General features: G+C 39.3%; 1 protein-coding gene across 1 annotated transcript in view; it reads left to right on the top strand.

The window, feature by feature from the left end:
* LOC109425392 (forkhead box protein O3) overlaps nt 1–24,819 on the top strand; it is a 46,333-nt gene extending 21,514 nt beyond the window's left edge. The window contains exons 2-3 of the mRNA XM_062846415.1: nt 19,499–21,058; nt 23,014–24,819. Of these exons, the coding sequence (XP_062702399.1) occupies nt 19,499–21,058; nt 23,014–23,487 (2,034 nt within the window). The 3' untranslated portion in view covers nt 23,488–24,819. The remainder of the gene's footprint in view (nt 1–19,498; nt 21,059–23,013) is intronic.
* Nucleotides 24,820–25,000: the final 181 nt, after the last annotated feature.

Raw genomic sequence — 25,000 nt, 5'->3', positions numbered from 1 at the left:
AGAACACGACGTATTTTTATTTTGTCGATTAATATTATTAAGAACTTACTATTCGAAATACATAGTAGCAGAAGTTTTAAATAAGGAAAACATAATACACTATGATCTGAACTCACGCCTTCCAGTATGCTGAATGATCACATTACTTGGTAAGGTGGTATGTCACAACAAGGAAATCTATCATGAATGAATGTCCAAAAAATATTTTGAGAACTCTTGAATCGTTGTTTTCCCACATTCGAACTGCCGAAGACATATGCGGCTGTTTAATTCAGCCATCCAACCAAACAGTTTCACATGATCGCTCTGTTGCACCTGACACTATTAGGTACCTGTAAGAAGGGGCTCTCTGGCAAGCTGTTTGCATCCTTTCCCCTCCACTGATTCTTATATGATTGCTTGCTTGCATGTTGTTCTGGTTGTAGAAGGTGTTTAACTACATGTTCGTCACTGCTCCATTTTACTCAGACATATTTACACGTGTCTCGTCGGAAATGTCTTGTGGTAGATTCTGTTTGGATTCCATTAGACCGTGTTTAGCGACAAAGATGCTAAGTGATTCTTTTCTTGGCAACATTACTACATACTTCCACTTCAAATTTGCAGCATTAGTTAAAAACGTATGGCTTATGAGCAACCCGTATTCTGGTTTCTTAAAGCCCTACAATTTTACTGCAATACGGCTGCCTAGTGTCCCTCTTATCCGCGTCGATTGAGCACATAACGACATTTTAATGCATGTTCTTTGGTGAGCTCGTTCTATATTATTTAAATAATGAACAACATAATATATAAAATTCAAAAAAAAAAAACATTTTTCGTGTACCCAGCTAATATTTGAGGTTGGCCACGTCAAGTGTCGAATCGATTGCCCGAGTCACTTTTTGTCAATAATATTCTTATTTACATCACAGAGAACAGACGTCGCTTTCTTCCTTGTGTAAAACTTTGTAACGGTCATATCGAAGTAGGGGAGGTGGGGGCAAGACAGACATGTTTAGGAAACACTCTATTTTAACAGTGTAAACAACAACAATGCGATAATTGAAATTTTATCTCCATACTTTTTACTTCAACTAAGGTACTTTACGGTCTGCAAGCCGATTTTGTAATAAAATTTGATTTCCCATGACTTTTGAGATAATTAAAAAGTGATCTCCAAATGTATGTTTTTCAACAGTGTGGGTAAGACGGACCAGTAGGGTGGGTAAGATGGACACGTTTGGAAAATTAGCTAATAAGCCATTAATTGTGTTAAATGATGGTTATGGTCGGTAGGTCAATCATAGAAGAATCTAATTTTGGCTTTGAATCTCTTAGCGAAACGTGTTTTTGCAAATTAAAATCTATTTTGTAAATTGGAAACCTCCATACACTGATAAACGTAATGCTCTGGTTAGTTTACAAAGTTCAATCTGTTCTAACAACAAAAACTATAATATAATGAATGTCTAAACAAACAAAAAAAACAATATGAAATGCTTTACACGGCTTTCACAATCATTTTTGAACACCATAGATTTCAATCTGTGAACAATGTGTGGGTTTAATGTGCTTCTTATGGCACTATCAAAGTAACCCCTACACTGTCCGTCTTACCCACCATCAAGGGGACCGTCTTACCCCCATACAACGCATAATATTCATTTCAGCACCGTTATCCATAATCCATGAAATTTAGCTGAATTTCGTTGTGTATAGGACGGAACAGTTTAAAACAACTGGGAAACTCAAAATAAAATGCGAAAACTTAGCAATTTAAAGTTATAAAAGCTTATTTATTGCCGCCTCAAAATTAGATCCCATAACAAAAGCGTGTAGCCAGGTAAATGATTGTTTATTTTTTTGCACTTTTGACATATGTATTCTCATGAGGAGTGGATCAATAATCATCAACTGATAAGAAGATAGAGTTTATCAGAAAAGAAAGAAATATTTTAGCTCTTAAGGCGAAACTGGAAGCATTTCCTCTCTTTTTGGTTTTTGATTTTTAATAAAATAACGAAGCAATATTCAGGGTGGTCACTCAACCGGGAATTCCGGGAAAACCGGGAATTACCCGGGAATCGCAAACAACCGGGAAAAACCGGGAAAAAACCGGGAATTTGCTTAGAACATAAACCATCCTTAAAATTGAAAGTCCGGGATAATAATTTCTATTGCATCTACATGAGAATGTTTTTTTTTTCTTAAACATGATCTATATTTTTGTAATCTAAAGATACTATATCGCAGATACTAGATGCAGAGTTCGAAACTTAATCAAAAAATTTATCCAAGATTTTTCTTAAATTTTGATTAAGACGGGTTACGGGTAATGTAAACTTTTCCCTGTCACGGACTTCAAGTTGTTGAGCTCAAGTATCGAACCCTGAAACGGGATGCCCGATTAGGATTAGTTTTGCTAGACAAAACCAAGCTATGAACACAGCATCAAATGCTGTGAACTAAAAGGCAAATGCCAACTAAAACACAATTCCAGGATGGCTGATGGACCCAAACCAATAAATGAAATCTTGTCATCCTGTGATAGGAAGGTGTTATCCAACTGGATAACAGGGCACATTTATGTTATGTGTCGTGTTGCGTCAATTTAATTTGTGGTGTCTGTGTATTGTGCATTTGTGGGGTTCTGTGTGTTGTGATATGTTAATCCGTTGAAATTATATATTTCCTTTTATTTTTGTAACAATGTGTTGTACAATTGATTTTGAAATAGCTAAGGTATAAATGGAAAACTTTAAACAATGTGTATTGGGTAGGACAGTCAGTGTATTATATCATTACAGAAAAAAATATTGTCATATTAAAAAAATACTTCATTTAACCACAGTGTTCCTTTACATTTCCAAATGTGTATGATTTTAGAAGTTCTGTTAAATCGATCGTCAACAAGAATTTCATAACATTTTTTTCCAGTATTCCATGTTGGACATGTTCTTCCAGGTTGCCTTACATTTCTCTTGATGATAAACCAAGGTTTTTTTCGCAGATTCTCCCAGAGATTTCTCCAAACATCCATCAAAAGATTTAACAAGATATTTTCCCAGGGATTTCTTGAAACGTCTTACAAGTTATTTTCTCAAAACAAATCAACCATACCAAGCAGTTTTACCAATAATTTCCCTTTTTTCAAGAAAAATAATTTCTAAATACGTTCTTAAAGATTTGACATGCATTTTGTCAAATACTTTTGGAGTAATTTATTTGGGAATTCAAACAATATTTTACCTATTTGAATCCTCCCATGGATTTCTTCAGGAGTGCCTCTTTCATTTGTATACTGTCAAGCATTTCAACAGTGAACATTATCAAGGAATTCTTCAAAAATTATTCCAAAGATTCCACAAACAGCTTTTATTTTCAAGCTTACCTTTTCAACTTTACACATTTTTCGAAAAATCTCCCAAGGATTGCTCCAGTAGATTCTCGAGAAATTGATTCGAATTTTTTTTTTAATTTCATTTGGCATTTCTATTAGAATTCTCCACCCTAACTTCGAATAGAGCATATCTAATATGTATAAAAATTCCGAAAATACTCTCTTGAGAAATATTTCAATTTTTCAAGGCTAGAGAAAATATGGGCTTCTTACTAGATGTGTCTTATATTGAATTTTGTTTTTTCCACCATAGATGCTCTAATAGCAGCGCTCATTCGCTTATAATTGTTATGCATGATTTAGTTTTCGCTTTGTTCGAGATTTTACTTGCGTTTCTGAATTTTGAATGTTAATTACTTGCACATAACAATAGAATTTCTGGTACAAAAAATCGCATTCAAGTATTTTTATGTCATTTTGAGCGTTGAACAGTTCAAGCTTAAAGTATAAAAAAGAACAGTTATGATGTTATGTTGTTGAGGAATTCAAAAAATATATAAATGTAAAATTTATTAAAGCCGCCATAAATTGTCAACCTCCTAGATCCATTGAGCCAAAAATCTACTTCACTTGGGCTGTTTATGATGAACGATATTTTTTGATATTGTTAGAACTTTGACAATGGTTCTCTTTCAGTAAAGTTAACTGTTTACAAAATTAGAAAATAGTGAGAAAATAGAAAATAGCAATATCAGTATTCCGATTTAACCATATAAATCAATTTCTAGAAAACCGGGAAAAAAATTCGAGGTACCGGGAAAAACCGGGAAATAACCGGGAATTTATTTCACCGAGTTGAGTGGCCACCCTGAATATTTTCAAAATCGGTTTTCGTACACATGTAGAGTATGGATCAAGGTATCTCCTGAATTTTTCCCTGGTGGAAAAAGTTTTTCGTTTTTGCAGAAACCATTTTTTGTGCAATTTTGTTTAAAAATGGTTTCTGCAAAAACGAAAAATTTTTTCCACCAGGGAAAAATTCAGGAGATACCTTGATCCATACTCTACATTTGTACGAAAACCGATGTTGAAAATTTTGCTTCGTTATTTTATTAAAAATCAAAAACCAAAAAAATGAGGAAATGCTTCCAGTTTCGCCTTAAGTGACAGAACTAGTTGGTGGTCCGTCTTACCCACCCGGTCCGTCATACCGCATTCCCCCACCCTCTCCCTATGTGGTTATGCTCCCGTTGCGTGGCGCTAGCATCCCATCACTTACACTGCCGTGTTGTCATTTTTGTTTCTAGTGCTCGCCATTTTTGGCCGTTTGGCGCTCGTGTCGCTTTGTGGGCTAGTGTGTTTTAACGATGAACACCGCCATCTTGGGGTCAAATCGACTTCATATGTGGGGCAGTCTCCGTTGGTGGCGTTGTTGAGGTACACTTAAATCCTTTACACACGATTTCGACGTATTTTCGTTCGAGCTTAAACGTCTGTTCTCTGTGTTATTACGGAGCAACTTCGGATTGTACTTTCACATGTGCTTATTGAACTGGGTCAACATGCTCGATATTTTCAATGTTTTGTAGTATCCAAAACAACTATGATACATTTCACTCGTTAAGTTTTGCGCGATAATCAAACTATTGCTTCCCAAAATAGTTGTGTTGGTAAATTCGTGCCAACCAGCATGTCAAACGATCAGATATGAATAGAAGATCAATTCATGCTTTCTTATTGGAAATTAAACCTTCTTACTTCGGAAAAAAAAAACAAGAAACAGGGCGTAGTGGGACACTCTCTCTCTCTCTCTCTCTCTCTCTCTCTCTCTCTCTCTCTCTCTCTTCTTGGCGTAACGTCCTCACTGGGACAAAGCCTGCTTCTCAGCTTAGTGTTCTATTAGCACTTCCACAGTTATTAACTGCGAGCTTCCTCTGCCAATGACCATTTTGCATGTGTATATCGTGTGGCAGGCACGAAGATACTCTATGCCCAAGGAAGTCAAGGAAATTTCCTTTACGAAAAGATCATGGACCGACCGGGAATCGAGCCCGTCACCCTCAGCATGGTCATGCTGAATACCCGTGCGTTTACCGCCTCGGCTATATGGGCCCCGCCCACACTATCGCAAAAATTTAAAAAAAATGGCTTAAAACCAGGAATTCTCTATTTTCTCGAAACAGCTTTCAAAATTTCTAGTACTGTTAGAAGAAAATAAGTAATTATCTTCATTTTGGTGCAAAAATAATCAAAATCGACTGCAGGAACTTGGAATTATCGTTCAATGAAGTTTAAAAACCACGGTGTAGAAGTGCGTTGGATGTGTCCCATGCAAAATTTGAGTGCTATTGGTTGCGTCCCGTATTCCGGAAATTTGTGTGGAATTTAGTACGGGAAAACGAACTTTTTTTCCTCTTAAATTGGAAAAAAATGTCTAACACAATGTAACTAATGATCACAGAGAAATAGACGCAGCACTCCGGACAAATTCCAATTAAAACATCGTAACGAAATCGAAATGTCCATAAGGCTGACACAAATTTCGGTTTTCTCTTATGTCAGTGCCCTATTGTTTGTTGTTGGTTTTTAGAGTAATTCGTCTTGTAAGCATACTTTGATTTGGCTGCGGTAGAACTCAGCGACTAGCGCACAGTGGATTTTTTTCTTAAAAACGCCAATTTATCAATGATCATAAAAGTACAATTACATATACCTAAGCTTCGATATAAAGTGATAAAAAGTATAGAAAAAAATATCAAATTAGTTTTTATCAGTTTTGGACGCTACATTGTATGGAGCCCGACTACAATGTGCACTGCTCTTGTTTTCGCCCACTCCACACAAATTCCGTTTTTATTTATGAAATGGTTAGAATGAAAACTTGTGCTTAAATTTAAATATTTAGCAAACTTTTAGAAAGCCTTTTGTTGTCGTTCAGTACGTCTCATAAATAGTAGTTAAGTTTTATTAATGTTTTTATGTTTATTAACTATCTAGCAACAAAAACACTATAATTCAGCACATGTATTACGAGCGATACTTCCTCTCCGATGTATCATTTTCGCGCCAAATCTCTCGTTCACCCGTTATTTGTATTTCGTCATAAATAAAGCTTCGAAATGTTTACACTGTTGTCGCCGGCGATACGACCAACGGGAAAGAATACCAACCGTGGTACATAATAAATAAATACTCGTGGAAAAAGAAAACTAACAAACATGTGCATTGATGCACTTGTTGTCCACACAAAGTTCGCGAGTATGAGTTTCATTGGTGAACTGTAGAAACTCACGCAAGCAAAGGAGGCGAGTTTTAAATACACTCCTTGTTATTTTTTCTTGTGAGAATTCTGTTTACGTTTTCCAACTCGTCGCCTGCTGAGAACTGGCTTACGGCAGGCTATGCGAAATTCAATTTTTAATATGAAAACGAGTTTTTTTTTTTAATTTACATATTCCTATTTTCAAAACAATAGCCTAGCAATATAATCCGATCCACCAAGTTGGGGCTGAAGAACTCATTAAAACCGGGTTTCCGGTTTACTAAACCCGCGTACCCCGAGCCAATTCTCTACACACGACATCCAGCTCTTTTCGCGCAACAACATACCACACGATTGCCGTAGGTATACGAATCGTCGGTCGACCCGTTTTATTTTCGACGCATAAATTTAAATTCCATAAACAAAAATATGCGCGCATGCATATTCTACTACTACCTCCTCCTTGGGCGACGATATACACCACAAACCACGACCGGCGGTCGACGAACGAAAGTCTATTTCGCGCCTTTTTTCATCGATCGTCGACCGCGGTTAATAATGAGAAATTCGGAATACGTTTCGAAAAGGACGTTAGTCGTGGCCGTGGAACTTTCTTTTTCATAAAGTGCCATTCCCAAAAACTATCGTTAATATAGTCCATCACATTTTATTGTGCTTTATTTTGCATGTTTCTCAAATTTGACAAAAAAAAACAGTCATGAACAGTAATAGGGTGAAATTGGATATTATCGGCAAGTTTGCTTGAAACTTGGCCGTACAGTTCAGTTTAGTTGAGAAAAGATTTAACGCCAATTTTAAGTTCAACATGTTTAAAAAAAAAACCCAAGACAAAGAGAACAAACTGCCGAAAATACGTAAGTTCTCCTATAGTAATAAAAGAAATGTCATGATGGTGAAGTTTGCTTTAAAACATTGATTTGTTTAAAAATATTAGAAAAACTCAGTTTGCGCTTCAAAAGTTTAAAACCTATAGGGTATGCAGTGGCGTCTCGTAACCTCACTTTTTACCTGTTCAACGACCCTCAAAATTTCATTTGCGGAGGATTCAAGATCAGTATCAAATTGCACATGGACGAAAACGGCTAATCTCGTCATTTTCTACAAACAACAAGCCAAATTGTTGAGAAAATCTAAGTATTCACATTCGTTGAACAGGTAGATTTGAGGTTAGGGAATCGCCACTGAGGGTATGTGTGCCATCAGTAATCTCACGCTTCCATATTCATCCTATTCGAAAACAAGCGATTACGGCACCGATCAATAGGACAGATCGTTGAAGTACTAGATTTGTAGTAATGAGCTGAATTTTAGTATGGTGAGAAGGTAAATTCTCAATTTCTGCAATGAAATGATGCAAAAAGCGTGGGTATTATGATTCCTTGCCTAATTTGATGCTGTTTGAGCAAAACTTTGGGCAACAGTGTTGTTGTTTTCTCCATTTCTTGCAACATAAACAACATAGTTATCCAAAGTTTTGCTCAAACAGCATCAAATTAGGCAAGGAATCATAATACCCACGCTTTTTGCACCATTTCATTGCAGAAACGGAGAAATGACCTTCTCACCATACTAAAATTCAGCTCATTACTACAAATCTAGTACTACACCGAACGTGCCCCATTCCGTTCTTTTTGTTTTCATAGGTACTCACTTCTAACAAAAAATACAAAAATAAGAAACAAAACAAACAGTGCTTCAATAGGAAGCAATCAGTGAAGTACTAGATTGAAAGTAGTGAGCTGGATTTTTGTATGGTGAGATGATCAATTCTCCGTTTCTGCAATGAAATGGTGTAAACAGTGTGGGTTATATGATTTCTTGCTTAATTTTATGGTGTTTGAGCAAAACTTTGGGTAGCTGTGTTGTTGTATTATTTATTTCATGCAACTTCAACAACACAGTTACCCAAACTTTTGCTCAAACAGCATCAAATTAGTCAATAAATCATATAACCTACGCTGTTTGTACGATTTCATTGCAGAAATGGAGAATTGATCATCTCACCATATAAAAATCCAGCTCACTACTTTCAATCTAGTACTCCACTGATTGCCTCCTATTCTTTGTTTTTCGTAGGATGAAAATGGAAGTCACATGCTTAATAAGGGAACCAATACCCTAAATCAATATTTTTCCACATTTTTCTTTTTATCCAACAACTTTTCCTAATTCTGCAGCTGTTATGCAGCTACCTAATGTTACAGTCGAAATTTGTTAAATACGGTGCCACCCATTTTACGCCCATCACAATTTCTCTGTTGTCTTTCCATCAATTCATTTAATTTTTCGAAGGTAATTAGCTTACTATATGCCGCAACTACAAACAAAAAATAAGCTAAATCAGATGTAAGGCTGCCGCGACATCGCGGTAAGCGTGAAGTACCACCCACCGTGTATAACAAATTTTGACTACAGTTGATTTCACGCCTACTGCTAAACACGTCTCTCCGAAAAGTAACTCTTGTAAATTTCCTTTTTGTTCGCTTGCCAAGAACACCGCCCCTATCCAGCGCCTACTACCTGCGTCATCCTCCCCATACAATATTGGATTACTCTGGTTCATCATCATCATCGTCGTCGGTCTGCTCTACGCTCTACTGTTTCCCCAACCGCAGCAGGCTCATCGCCCATCAGCCGAGTCCCGGTCCGGAGCGCGCGCTAAGAAGACGCTAAAAAGAGTCCACCAGTGTTCAGCGCATGCAGGCCAACTTTTGGCGGGACTGTACTTTTACGTCGTTCCCTTCCAGAGAACGAAGTGCGCGCTTATTTTGCAGCACCATCGTCGTCGTCGTACCATTTTTTATGTTTACCTAACCTAACATATCGGAGGGTCTTGTATTTTCATCGTCATCCTCCCTCTCCTGCCAGGAGGGGTCCGTAAAACTACGCAGGAGCGACAGGGAAAGCGAAGGTATGTTCTTTTCCATGTCCCTTTCACGCTCCCTTCTGTTTAGTTCATTTCCCAGCGAGTTTATGCTCGAACCGGCCGCCGCTGTTTTGTGAAAGGGGCGATGAACGACGATGACGACGGGACTGTACTTTTCCACCACCATCGCCGCTTCGTTCATTAACCACCCCTCACTGCATGGCAGCATGGTTTCGCTTGAATGTAGTAGTCAGTTCGATATGTTTACACCGTTCATTGATGGGGTGGTTACGAGCTTGTGTGCGTTGAGGGGTGGGTTATGCTTTCTCATTCGCTCCAGTGTGGTAGAGGCTCTCACCACGCTGAGTGGTTCTTTGTTTTGGAATTGTGTTCTACGCACACTTCGATACCGCTCTTTGCCGGCAAAATTTGCCGGTTGTGAGTTCCGTAGGGTGGTAGGGTGGTGCTGGAAAAATGGTTGTAATGAGTTAGTAACTTTCAAGAGGAAACCTTAAAAGAAGGTCCGTTTTAGGACCCTGGGGTCCATTGAGCCCCAACATATATTCTCACGTAGCTCTTGATCTTTACTTTTTAAAGGGTGATGTTTACAGCAAAGATATTACACTCAGCCAAATAACATTTAGATTTCCACGAGGCCCAACTTATGAAACGGGCTTTAAATAATTCATAATGATTCGGATTAAGTTCATGAGATTGCTCTATGAGGTAGAATCGTCTCACAGCTTGGCTTTTATGTATTTATGTTTACCAACAAGCGTCGGTAGCCGTGGGGATAAAACACGGGCTCGGTGATCCCGACGTTCATGGATCAAATCTGCATGATTTTAGGATTTTTTTGTTCTTATCATAAGGTATTCTTATGTCATCCATAAGTTTTAGTTATTGCAAAAATTCATAAGGTATGTCGATGAATTTCGCTAGTTTTTTTTTCGCTGAGTGTAGGAAAGTCAAGACCTAGGGTTACTGTGCCATAAGTAACATAAGGGCCTAAGTCCAAAATGTAAACATTGAGAAATCTGCTTAAGAAGGTTTGCATGTATGTTCATAAACCCTATTTAGAAATCAAACAATGTATTAGTTACGATTATGCAGCAAATGACGCGCATGACTGCTGCACACACGCTGTTTAGCGCCAAAAATAACATACTACATTGAAACTTGTATAATTTTTTTTTCTAACAGCAATGGACATTGGCCCTTTTGAATATTTTTATGGACTTGGGCCCCAATACTTTGGCCCTTTGACAATAAGCAAATCACTTAGGCCCTAGTACATTAGCCCTTTGACCAACTACGAATCGACTTAGGCCCGTTTGAATGAAGCTAATTTTGAGAAAAATAAGTTAGTTTGCACGTGATTATACAAGATAGAAAGAATAAGATTTAAATCAAAACCATAGAAAATCCATGTAACATGCAAAAGGGCCTACATAAGTAAATTTGCGATCTAGTCCAACTTGGGCCCTTTTACGTCGACCTAGGCCCAAACAGAACTATGAATTTACTTAGTCCCTTAAAAAATAATCTAAAAAGTCATGTTAAAATGGGTTTTTGGCGTGGGTGAGGAAGTGTATCGATAGATTACATGACACTTGATAGAAATAACGGAAAATCTCGTTTGTATACATTTTTGACTTGGTCCTCATCACATGTTACGCTAGAAATTCATCATATTCGAAAACAAAGCTGTTATAGGCTAGGGGAACTGGATGAATGTGGATGAGATCGTAAGAGAAAAAGTAGATCTTCATATAAAAAAATTGCTAAAAGTGACAGATGCTTCATCCTCATTCACGTGAACCAGTTCCTCTAGCCCATGACACCGATTTACTCCGTTCTTTGTGTTTTCATTTGCGCTCACTTCTAACAAAAAAGAAACAAAACAAACAACGCTTGAACCCACTGTTTTACGTACACCGACAAATATTTCTACTCAGTCATTGAGTTGGTTTTATATACTCAGAAGTCTTATGTTTTCTTACTCAATTTCCGTTAAAAGTGGAACGACTGATGGCGCAGGTGAACAAACGGCAGTAGTTAACAACGGGAATCAAGATAGGAAGCGCAAAATGATAAACAAGCGAGAATACTTTTGATGGAAACTTTATTCGGAGCGATAGAAAAATACACGGTTGAACTACAGTGACCCCACAATTTATGAATCGGAAAAAATGACCACAGTTTATGGATCACTCCATTTGATCAACATGGTGATTCATAAATAGTGTACAAAAATTAAGGTGATTCATCGGTGTGGGGTCACTGTATATCACAGACAAACAGACGTAACACTCTACATGTGCTGACCTACGGCCCTGCTTCTCGCTTTCCACGAAGATTAGACAGCACTGGTTGTCCTCCATTCCATCAGCCAGATGGCCTCTTGGCATGCATCTCTGGGCGCCTCGTACTCGGCCTCCATGATCAGTAGGGTGACGGTGGACTGCCTTCTGCTCGTTCAAGACGCTTAAATCTTAAATTTAGGCCCATATTAGAAATCACAATTTAAAAAAAACACGATTTGAACTGGCTCGCAAAAACATTTTTTTTATGTAAAAACTTTCTGAATGATTTTAGCAATTTTTTTTCCAAATTTTTTCCACAATTTTCAGAAATGTCAATGAATTCCATAGAAAATTGTACATGAAATTTTGCCAGTAATAAATTCAATGATTTTCCGCAGAATTAACAACGCAATTTGCCGCGAAATCCTTTCCGGATATTATCGAGGAATCACGTAGATTTTCAGGGTATCTACTGTCAACTGGAATTATCATAATTTATTTTTTAAGCATTAAATATCAAATTTGGTAAACCTTGAAGAAGATTTCGGACTAAACCATGAAATTAGATTGTTTCCATGATAGTTTCTGCTGGTATAGTTTATGGAATTTTGCCAACCTGGATAAGTTCTGGGCCAAATTTCAATGTAGTAAAAAAAAATATTTTCAATATTCCCTTAAGTAGTTGATGAAAGATTTCCTAAAATCATTGCTTTGTAGGAATTTTTCATAGTATTTCTAGCGAAATTTCTTATTGAATTCAAAGAAAAGCTCCCCTCGATAGCGGCATTTTAAATTCTTTTGAAAAAAAATACTAAAGGCATTAGAAAATCAGTCGTTTCTGATGATTTCCTGTTTGATTTTTTTTGTTATAATGGAGCCATTCCATAGAAAATCGAAATAGCGCAACTCAGTTTGCCGTGAAACTTGGGGGGTTTGTAGTTCATTGAAAATAATTAGACCCGTATTTTTCAATTAAGTTATTAGGGTGACCAATTTTCCCATAAAATATACTTTTTTAAATTAATTATATTTTTAATTCTCCTAAAACTATGGATATTAAGTTTTATAATAATTTACAATTTTAGGGAACCTAGTTTTTCTATATACAAAAAATCATATCTCAAAAACTTAAAAACATACATCTCCTTGTACATCTCTGGTTTTTGATATGCTACGCCAAATTTCCTGAATTGTTTGATAAAAATATATAACCAGAGTGCCTCCTTGGTTCCGAGACCCAAAAACGTGAAAACCCAATATGATTACTTTTTTTCACTTTAACACAGTTTGGCCCTTTTAGCGTATTTTTCCTGAAAACTACCATCTTTCAAACAAAAAAATCGGTCAGCAGATTCAAAAGTTCAGTTTTTTTTGTTTTGGAAAATCTCGATATTCTAGACCACACTATCTAAAAACTGGTCATCCCTTTGCAACTACTGATATAAAAATGGAAGCAAAATTGCAAGTTGAAACCCTGAAGATTGGATTCTCTGGACTTTTTATGAAATCTTTCAAAGTATCTCCGGTAAAATGCAAAGAAAAACTGCTGAAGAAATTCCTGATGTTATGAAAATATGAAAAACTGTCTTTAGGACAGAAGTGTAAACATTGTAGAGTAATTGCTACCTTCGTTGTGGTAGTACTTAATGCTGCGGTAATGGCAATTGAGCACTTTTTCGACTGATATATTATTAAAAGGCATTTTTAATAGATGTATTATGCTTAAATTATGGGATTGCACGTTTTGTGTGCCTAAAGTTTGCTCAAAAATCTGTTTTTATTTTTTTTTTCCAATATTTCTGCTGCTGTGTTCCTATTGTTGCGGTAGTGCTCCTAATGTTGCAGTATCCCATATGATTTCAATGGGATACCGCAACATTAGGAACCGAAGTTAAATTTTACCTCCATAATAGGAGCAGTGTGCCTAATGTTGTGGCATGCGCTTAATGATCCAAAACAGAGAGAAACGATAGTTTTCATATTTTTCCAAGCAATTTTAGATAGAAAACTACCGGCTAACGCGTTGAAAGCCTTTATTAGATGATACGATCATTTTTTTTTAAATTTATTTACCTTATTACCACAACGATCGGCACACTTACTTTAGAGGTTTTTTATAGGTACCTATTTCCTAATGCGAATCTGAGGTTTTTTTCAATTTAGAATACGAAGGAGCATCTTTTTCTGGGCCACTATAGTTTTTATGCAATTTAGTATTACAATTTAGGTATATTTTATCTAACTCATTTTGGTATCAAAACGGCAAATTTTTCAGAACTGGTTAATTATGCAACTGAAATGAGTTGCATAATGAAAAACAGTTGTATAATGCTCATAATGCAACTCATTTGAGTTGCATTATGAACATTATGCAACTCAAATTGGTTGCAGGCCTCGTTGGATAAATGTACGACTCGTGCTGAAAAAAACAAATTTTTGCAACTCGTTACATAAATAACTATTTCAGATTTTTACAACTTTATTTTGGTACCTAAAATCAATTGCAGAGATTTTTCGAAATCACCTTTTGATAACTGAGCAACTGCTTGACAACTCCATCCTGTACAAAATGCGAGGAGGGGTGATTCGAAAAACGTTCCCATACAAACTCCAAATTGGTTGTTATAATATAGGTTCCCGGGCATCAAAATCCATGAAAAATTGGATTTCTGCTCAGTTTGGCATGCAGATTCAGAATATGGAATTATCTCAACACCGCTAAAAACCAATTGTTTTATGTCCTTCTTGAAACTATTTATAGAAGTAATTCTGTAGGGTTTTCTGGCGAGAATTGTTGCTCAAATCTAGAAAGTTAAAAGAAAGAAAAACGCCTCAAATACTAGATGAATTTCAAGCCCATTTCTTAATTTCTTTCAACCTTGAATAGAACGATAATCGAATGCTCTTAATAAACGATAATCGAATAAAACTTAATAATGGCTGTACAAGATTAATTTTAAACTCATAGAGAAATTTGATAAAAAATTGGATACATTTTTGGATTTTGCGCTATAATTTTTTTTTTTTTTAAAGATTTATTCATTACTCATCAGTTTCAAGTAAAAAATATTCAGGAGTTTGCAAGGAAGTTCTTCAAAAGTGAGATTAGATATTAAGTCAATGTTTTGTTTTTCAGGGATTGAGGATTCAAAATTGTTTTTGAATAAAAATCCTCAGATATTTCAATTTTTTTTGAGGAAAATTACTTCAAAAAATTTGTTGTAGAAAACCCCAGCTTTTCAAGAAAAATCATAAATTTCCACAAAATAACAATTTTTTGAAAGAGTTTTGTGGAAGCACCTAAATCACTCAAGATGCTCCAGCATACATTTTTCTGAATGCATTTCCTTTATCCAGAAACTAGATTACTAGAGATTTTCCTAGAACGTCATATTTACCCCAACATCCTACTAGTTTTGTAAGTTCCAAAAGCATTTGGGGAAAAGTCGGGAAAATTTAAAATAAATGCGGGAAAAAGTCGGGAAAATGCGGGAATTTCATTTTTGATTTTGTGTGTTCACCCTGCACAGTAGTATTTTTTTCTATCTGTATTAACGAGATTTTTAGCTCTAGGCTAGTTCATCTCGGGACCCACGTTTTACTTCCCTTCCGAAGGAAGAACTCACATTCACCTGTGAGTTTGTCGGGAGTTGGATTCGATCCCAGGTCCTTGGCGTGATAGTCAGGTGATTAAACCACCACACCAGATCCGCTCCCTTTCCAACACAGTAGTAGTTATAGTAATTATTAGTTTAGTTAAAGAAATTGTCCCTTGAATCCTAATCAAATCAAATAATTTACGATAACGTCTACGCCACCATATTCAATCATGTAGCATAAAAGATGTAGGTATATCACAACGTATCTAAATACCCAAGGTAAGAGATTCCCGCAAATGTCAAAAATGAGACTCACCAACACATCTGCGTTAGTTATGAAAAGTTGGTGTTTTTACACTAAAATGTCATTATTTCAGCAAAGTTTGTGAAGTTTTAGTAGTTTGGATGTTTCTAAATGCTGAAAAAATATGTTTAGAACAATTAAAAAAAAAATGTTACCGATTTTCAAATGGCGATATTTCCTGTTTTATTGCATGGAAGTCACTTTTAATCCAGTGAGATGCAATTAAATAATTGCTTCTATGATGGGAGTGCTTAATTTCTTAAGAAAGTTTGCTAAATAGTGATGCGCCCATACAAATCAGCGCAAACTTCATAACTATTTTTTGCTTTTTTCCTTTTCTCACTAATCCGCGAATGGCGAATATTAGCGGGAATCTCTTACCTTGGTATTTAGATACTTTGGGTATATCTTACGTTACGAATTTAAATGTACAAAATAAATAAATAATAAATAAGTGGAGAAGCGCTCCTACTAGGCTCTGGAATCCTGCTGACTCTGGAACAGTTTTTCAATCTATGGATCTGTTCCAATTGGAGAATTAAAATTAATTTTCACTTAAACTTGACAGTTCGATAATTATTTCTTTAGTGTCGAACTGTCAAATTTAAGTAAAAAATAATTACCGATGAGCAGGTCATAAACATAGACCAATGATCCATTGCACGAATTTATGCTGACCTGCTTACCCTCACAGAAAATTTGACGTTTGAGCGGTGCCGACACCGCTTAAACGTCAAATTTCGTGTGAGAGTAAGCATAGAAATCCTCTACATAGAGATGAGCGGAAGTTACATACGTCGATTTGGCAACGCTGTTTGTTTTGTTTACAACAGCTGCCAACACTTGCTACAAAGCTAGATGTTCAAACTTTGTGCGCGACTTCGTTGTGGTTCGAGTTGTTTTGTTTACATTTTCTAACTACCGTGTGCGCACCTAACTTTGCGCAGGTCCAAACTTTGCGCATTCTTGTAAAATAACGAAACAAATAACTAAATGTCAACATATTCACCAGTTTAATCATTGCACTAGCATTGTGTAAACATAAACATTATTTGACAAATATTTAATGTCCATAAAATCTTTGTTTATGTTGAATAATAAACAAAAAATACACAAAAATGTCAAAATTTGCCTCGCCTTAACACGGTTGCCAAGAAGTAACTCTATCAAAAATCAACATTTTCCTCGATAAAACTGTGCAACGATGATTAATTTTGCAGTAAATTGACAAAAAAGGTGATATTCTAGTAATATCAATCACAGTTCGTAAGAAATGTTTCAATTTAATTAGTAAATAGTGGTGCGCAATGTTTGGAACCATTATTTGCACTGTGTTCCTAATTTTTGCGCACTTGCAGTAAATGCTTGTTGAACGTCAATACATGACTTATGAACCATTTAAATATTATGTAACACCAGTACTGATAATTTCAGGCCTGCCTCTCCGCCATGTAGCAAATTTTGTATAGAAATTAGTAAAAAATTGTATGAACCGTAGCACTATGGCAAGCACTCTCCATCTGTCTACAATGAGACGTGATTTGTGAACAGTCCTTCATTGGGATTTTCCGGCGGTCAATGTTAGGGACGATTCAAATATGACGTCCACCATTTTTAAGACTTTTAGAACCCCCTCTTCCCCTGGGCCACCCCGTCACGCTTCATAGTATACCTAATACATGGCACATCACACTTTCTCAGACAAACCCCAGCCCCCTCCCCCCCCCAAAGATGGACGTCATATTGAAATGACCCCTTATTGTTCCTATCCGTAACGGTCACTTCATTTATCAGGAAGCTTTTACCTTTGATCTTTAGCCACAGGAAACAACCCCTCATGAAGTTTGGATTGTTCACACGGTAGGTGCCTAGTACGAATCGCGAACGAAATCAAGAACTCCGGAGGCCTCCGTTCCCCTCCCTCGTAGGACAAAATATTTCAACAAAGATCAATTAAGGGCACACTACCTAATCTGAATAACTTTAGTTTAATGGGCAAACATTAAATAATAGCATTTTTGATTACTTTTTTCAGCAATTCATAGCATGCGCAAAGTTAGGCACACTATGCGCAAAGTTAGGAACAATCGAAGATTTTGTGCGCAAAGTTAGGAACAAGGCAATGAAATAGTTTTTCTATTTTAAGTATTTTTTGGTTAATATTATGATTTTTTTTATATTGCAGACTCAAAGAAGGATCATTAGTCTATCGTATGAGCATGTTGTTCATGATATATTATGTTTGTTTGTATTTTTTATAACGACTAGAAATTTGATTTTTCTTAACTGCGCAAAGTTTGGTGCATACACGGTACGGTAGAATTTTTTTTTTCAAAATTTTGTTGAAATAGCGGAGAAATCTAAGAAATCTGAAATTCAATGCAAAAGTGATGCGCTTATTATATCGGCAGAAGTGAAGCAAGAAGCGCAATGGAAGTTTTTTCGACAAGTGCAGCAACAAAAGTGTCGTCATAAGCATGAGCTTTTGAAAGCAGAATTAATAAATTTTTATCTTTTTATTAAACATACATTGCCGCCAATATCTCGATATTAAAAATAAATAATTTTAATTTATTTAGTTCCGATTATTGCAATACCGTTCAAAGCACGCCTTCCTACGAACGATAAGCATGTTCATTTGGCTCACACTTTGACAGTTCTCTCTGCATGATTGGCTCACAATGGCCGCCTCCGCAGATCTCTATAATGTAGGATTACTAAGTAAGCAGGCCAGTATAAATTCGTACAGTAATCCATAGGTAGATCGTAGTTGTTGTTTCTTTGACATGGAAGCACGGGTCCGATTCTACCGGCTTCAGTCCGTACTTCGTTAGGGTTTCCTTCAGCTTACGGTGCTTGGCTTGATTCGACACACCAGCTCCTCTATTCCCTTTGATTCATATACTCAAGAGTCTGTCGCACTTAGTAGTCTCGCCTAAGGTGCCGGCCAGAGTGGGCGCGTCACGCGGCGCGACGCGGAAATTTGCACGCAACTGAATAACAATCAATAATAAGGAGCTGTCAAATCGTATGGGAAATCCGCGTCGTGTCGCGTCCACTCTGGCCGTACCATAATGGTGATGAGGTCCGTTTCTGTCCAGAAAACGATAACTCTTATGTTCGACGAAATAACCGCGGACGAAAACCAGCTTCATTGCTTTCCCGTCCGCTGCGCATGAGCTCCGGAACATGTACGTAGGCGTGGGAACCGAGCACCCGTAGATGACCGTGTAGATGACGCGGCTGGTGGTCCCACAAAAGCTCGAGCGGTTTGATATTTTTCTCTAGAATCTAAAAACTCTCACGGACCGACCACGAAGTTTTATGATAAAACTGGCTGTCTTCCAGCAAGAGCATCATATAAAGCAAATTTAGATCAAAATTATGACGATGCTTAGGCGCCATCCACAAATTACGTAACGCTCTAGGGGGAGGGGGGAGTATGGCCAAGCGTTACGGCCCATACAAAAATTTTCGGGTTTTCATACAAAAAAGCGTTACTGAGGGGGAAGGGGGGGTCTAAAAATGTCGATTTTAGCGTTACGTAATAAATGGATGCTGCCTTACCGGTGACTCGTCGTATTCATCGTGGTATTCATTCAACTCTATGTGTAAATTCAGAAATCGATATTCACCGAACGAAGGGCGATCTCAGGAGATGCTAGTGACTTCAAGTGCTGTTTCTCATTCAATGTCATTTCACAACACATCTCAAAACTCGATAAAATTCTTATCTTATCTATAAGCAAGCACTTGTTTACGTATACCTATATTTTAACGAAGCATTACAAACTTTTTTCCCTAATTTCTCCTTACAGGACACCACCCCCATCATGGATCTGTATGTGTCGGATTCGATGCAGGACATGCTGGACATCGACATCAAATCCGAGGTGGCTACCGTCGTCGGCGGCGTGAACGAGTTCAGTTCACTGATGAACTTCGACCTGCCCTCGCTGGAGCTGGATTCGAACTCAAACGATGCGGCCAGCGGCTGGGCTGCCGGCGGACCCACCAAGTGGCCCTCGACTGACATCTACGCAGATGTGGGAGCCTGCGTGAATCCTAACTCGGTGCTGCCGGTGATCTCATCCGTCCAGACGTCACTGCTGAAGAGCCCCAAGCAGAATGTGAACCTCAACGCCACAGTTAGTGCTCTGAACGATCCGACACTGCCGAGTCCCAAGGAGCGAAAGAGCCACCTCACCTTCTCACCCAACACCATCAAGGTTCCGATGGTAATCCAGCATCAGGAAGTGAAGAAACCCGCCGCCATCTCCGGTTTAACCCAGATCCAACGGATAAACGGGATCGATCAGGTCAAGAAGGACTTGTCAAGCCAGATGTTGAAGGACGATAGTAACAAAATAATCATTCGAAACCATCAACCTCCAAACGGGGCATCTAGCCCGAGTTCCGGTCTTGGTATGGGATTAGGCAAAGGGAATACCATTAAGTTGGCTGCAGGAATCGGTGGGCTGACCTTCGCCAATGGAGTACAGTTCAAGAACCTTAAAAATGTCCAGAAAATCACGGCGCTTAATGGCACCAATGGTATAAATGGATTGAAGCGATCGTCGAGTCCTGCACGAAGTCTCGGCACAACAACCACAGTCCAGCAGGGTCAGACGCAGCTGATAAGCATCAATGGAACCACCACGAAGATCTACAACCGAAGTTTCATACCTCACAATGGAGGTAAACCATCGAACATGATGCAGATAACCAATGGCACCGGCGTAACAGCAGTTACGCCTAAGGTAAAACCCTCGAAGCACCAAGGGGACAGTGGTTTTCCCAAACCAGCCTATTCGTATTCCTGTTTGATAGCGATGGCGCTTAAAAATTCTTACACCGGTTCGTTACCGGTGTCGGAAATTTACAGCTTCATGTGCGAGCACTTCCCCTACTTCAAGACGGCTCCGAACGGATGGAAGAACTCGGTCCGGCACAACCTGTCGCTGAACAAGTGTTTCGAGAAAATCGAGAAACCCGTAACGAACGGTGGCCAGCGGAAGGGTTGCCTGTGGGCGATGAACCCGGCAAAGATCACCAAGATGGACGAAGAGGTGCAAAAGTGGTCCCGCAAGGATCCGATGGCCATCCGGAAGGCCATGGTCCACCCGGAGCATCTGCCCATGCTGGAGCGAGGCGAAATGAAACATGGACCAACCGGGGAGAGCGACGGCGAAAATGACGACGGGGACACGGAGGACCAGTCGGACATCGAAGAGGAGGCAGTGGAAGGAGAGGAGGACGAGGTGGACGCCGAAGAGGAGATTGAGATCGAACAGGAGGCGGACAGCTTTCTGATCAACACGCCGGAGTCGATGGAGGATCCCGAAGGGGACGACGTCGATGTGGATTTTGATATGGAGGTGAGTCGGATAGAATCTTGTTTCAAAGCTTAGCGATTGTTTTTCCAGAAACCAAAACGTGACAAATTGACGTTACGTGTCGCCCCGCATGGCCCTCAGCACCTGGGCGTAAGTGTTGTCCTCAATTTTGAAGATCAGCGTTTCTCAACGCCTTCTTTTTCCCAATCGTAATTCAAGGGTTCTCTTTCCCTTGGTCCGGTTGGCCCCTGTTTATCTAAGCCTTAGAGAGTCTAAGGGTTGGCCTACTGGGGCTTGGTATCCCTGACCCTTGGGCGTTTCGCAACCGTCTTGGGAGCCTGGTTGCTCGCGCTGACCGTCCCTTTTTTGCTCTTCTGCTTCCGCCCGCCTCTGCCGGACGCTTCTTGGTCCCCGCGGGCCGTGTCTCCTCTGCAGGTTTCAGCCATGCAGTTCGAACCGTAGGGCTGTACGACCTCTTACGTCTCCAGAGATCCATTGGTCCAATGGGCCATCGTCGTGCTGCCAGCAAATAAGAAATAGATTCTTCCCTGCTCGCGTCAGAAGTACTCCGCTCTCCGACCAGGAGATAGTACTCCTTCTTGGCCAAAGCTAGCGATTTGCGGAGCTAGCAGGCCCTGTTTCAGGTCCTTGCTGATGTTAGTCCGCCCGCTCGTCCAGCTGTTCGGCAACTAGCAACATCTTTGGTAGCCCGCACCTGTTGCGGTTCAACGCCCGCGTGAGGGATGCGCCGGTCATGTGCGCTTCCTCGACCGGCGCTGTATCGCCGTGTCGCTCTAACTTGCTCGCAGGTTGGTACTTCAGCTTCCTCCATCACCCCTCGTGGTGGCGATCTCGCCAATCCACCTCTTGCGAACGGATTAACTGTTGCTCCCTCTGCCACACCGGTGTCGCACACTTTTTTGGTTGTAATTTTAGTAGTCATGGCTGTTGGGTCACTCTTAGAGCCGCTATCCGTCTCTGCCGACGAATCAGTCGCCGATGATCCTGGTGGTTATCTATGCAACCAGAGAGGCCACCCGAGGGTTGGCACAGGTCCTTATGGGGACTGAGCTCAGAGCCGGGGCAGCACTAATCAGGAGTGTTCATCAGAGTCTACTTTCACCCAGTTAGTTGCCTAAGCTGGGTAAAGGTCGGAAAAATAATTTAAGGCCTCGATACGGTTTTATGGGACGGAGGGCAACGCCGACTAGCCCATCTGCCGTTTCAGGTCAGTGCCTCCCGACCTTACTAAGAGGATAGAATGTCATCGCTACCAGCTTACTTGTGTGTAGTTACCTAAACGTGTGCTATCTCAATTGCTAAGCAAGTCCATCAGTATACCGTAATCAGGAACTAACTGGCGTCGTTCCTGATGTTCCCGATGCACTCCTAGCTGGGCTGGGGCACTTAAGAAGCGGTGCCTTGTCGCTTGTACTAAAGTTGCTTCCGGATGTATGGAATTTCTGTAGAGGCCCAGCATTGCTCACTGCTGAGACCCTATCACACCTAGAATGTTAACCTCCAATATGACTCGCAGATATAGCCGAGGCGGTAAACGCACGGGTATTCAGCATGACCATGCTGAAGGTGACGGGTTCGATTCCCGGTCGGTCCAGGATCTTTTCGTAAAGGAAATTTCCTTGACTTCCTTGGGCATAGAGTATCTTCGTGCCTGCCACACGATATACACATGCAAAATGGTCATTGGCAGAGGAAGCTCTCAGTTAAAAACTGTGGAAGTGCGCATTGAACACTGAAAAGCAGGCTTTGTCCCAGTGAGGACGTTACGCCAAGAAGAGGAAGAGGAGGAGATGACTCGCAGAACCCGTGGGGGGGGGGGGGCTCAAATTGTCATGCCCTGGTCTCCTGTCCCTGCTGCCCTTGGATTGCTTGGTGTATAATGTGTCATGCGTAATGGAACCCTAATAATGATTATTTGAATAGTAAATGTAAATATGAATGAATCCGCTGATTCACATTTTTATGATCTCTTTCAGGTGCCGGACTTCTACGACGATATAAACGTCGATTCGAAGGAAGGCTTCACGCTTGAATTCGTTCAAAAGGATCTGCTCTCGCTGGAAGATGAAGATGAGTCTGTGTACATCTCCTCTCAACAGAATGGTACCCACCTCCAGCAGCAGCAACAGCAAGTAGCGCAGCAGCAACCTCAGCAACAGCTTACCTTCCAGCAGCTTCAGCCCATGGCGAAGCGAGCGAGACTCGACGTCAACTATTCCATCTCGCCCACCACGACGAACGTTTCCAACCACCATACCTCGACGACTGCGGTAACGAGTTCGAATACAATCGTCAACCAAATCCAGTTGGCCAACGGTCAACAGTTTCAATTCACCAGCAATAGCACGCACGGCAACAGTGGGCAGCAGCAATTCCAGCAGATCCATCAACAGCAGCAGCAGCATCACAACCGACGGAAGACGACCCCCTTGGTGACACGAATAGCTTAATGCTCCCAAGCGTTTGGAAATCGTGGCAACCTTTCCAGCAGACCCTAGCATTAGGCAAAAAAAAGATAACGAAATGGTTCTATTTTGAATGTGTTAAAGTGTAAATTAACCCACTCCCTCTACTTTCACTTAGGTTTCCCGTACCCCCGTCGATGATAAAGTTTAACTTTTGTACAATTTTAGTTACGATATAATTTAGAACAAACATTTTTTCAAGCAAATCTAGTATTTCACAAATTATATACACAAAACACACAGTTGAAAGTTGAATCAGAACAAAAAAAAACAGACAACGGTATATCAAACAACTAACAGTTTGACGAAACAAAAAACTAATATAAAATGAACAAAGTTTGATGGAGATTAACTCAAAAACTTAAAAATCTGACAACAGCAGAACTACCAGCAATCTTTATTTTCACTACGATCTCACGCGGTCTAGCGACGACGCGTATTTGTATTATCTTTCAACGAACATATGATAACAGAGCACTCGATTGTGGTTAGTAGTTTTTTTTTTTGCTTTCATCGCCGATTCAACTCGGTTCCTTCTGGACACTCTGTCTTCGTAGAGGCGAGATTGCATATACCCTAAGTTTAAGTTTATACAACGGAAAGGATTCGGTTTCTTACAATCCAATCCATTTTTTTTTTTTTGGTTAAAAGTGTGTACCAGATTCGATTTTTGATTTCGTTCAGCACATCGTGCTGTTCAAACTCCACTTCTTTTCTCAATTAGTCAATTTGACAAATAGATGGCGCGCTGTAGTATTTGCACGTGCCAAAGTTTTTGGACAACATTGTTTTTTGGCGAGAGAAGTGAGGCGCCGCTATGCGAACAAAAATCGAATCCATTCGCGCTTTTAAGGAGACAATAGTTGGAAATTACGCATTGTGGCGTTAGGCAGTAATCCCTGTCCCCCAAACACAATACCTGTACCACCTTACCTGCTTTACATTATTTTCGTTGTTTTTGTTGTTATATATTTTCGCGTGTACATTTCGGCAAACCAAATAGATCATTTCCGTGTATTATGCCGCGAATCCATGGTTAATAGTTTATAAGTTCAAAACATGCTGGATTGTATCACTTTAGGAAGGCTTAAGTTGTGGAATTTATCGTTTAGTCTGACACTAATTTACTTTCTGATGAATGTTGGGATAAGTCTTCCTACATTTAACAGAGACTGTAATTAGTAATATTGAACATCTAAACTTTTAATCTGATTCTATCTAATATTGGTCTTGAAATTTTTACAGCGTTCATCGATTGTACTATTTTTCCCCGAATGTCAGTTACCCAAATACCTCATTTCCTCGAAACTCAGTTCCCCGGAAAGGGGGAACTTTACGAAAAGTGGTCCTTTACTAACAATATGTTCATGATCCTATGAATAAGGTTGTTCAAAGAGTTATCCGACGGTAGCTAAAAAATCAGTAAGGACAATATAGTTATCAGAAGAACGATCAACAATGACAAGAAAGAGTAATATTGCCATTCTTCATTCAACAG

This window comes from Aedes albopictus, chromosome 1, assembly GCF_035046485.1.
Source record: "Aedes albopictus strain Foshan chromosome 1, AalbF5, whole genome shotgun sequence".
Lineage (NCBI taxonomy): Eukaryota > Metazoa > Arthropoda > Insecta > Diptera > Culicidae > Aedes > Aedes albopictus.
The sequence above is the reverse complement of the archived record's forward strand: the minus strand, read 5'-3'. Positions and strand labels throughout refer to the sequence as shown.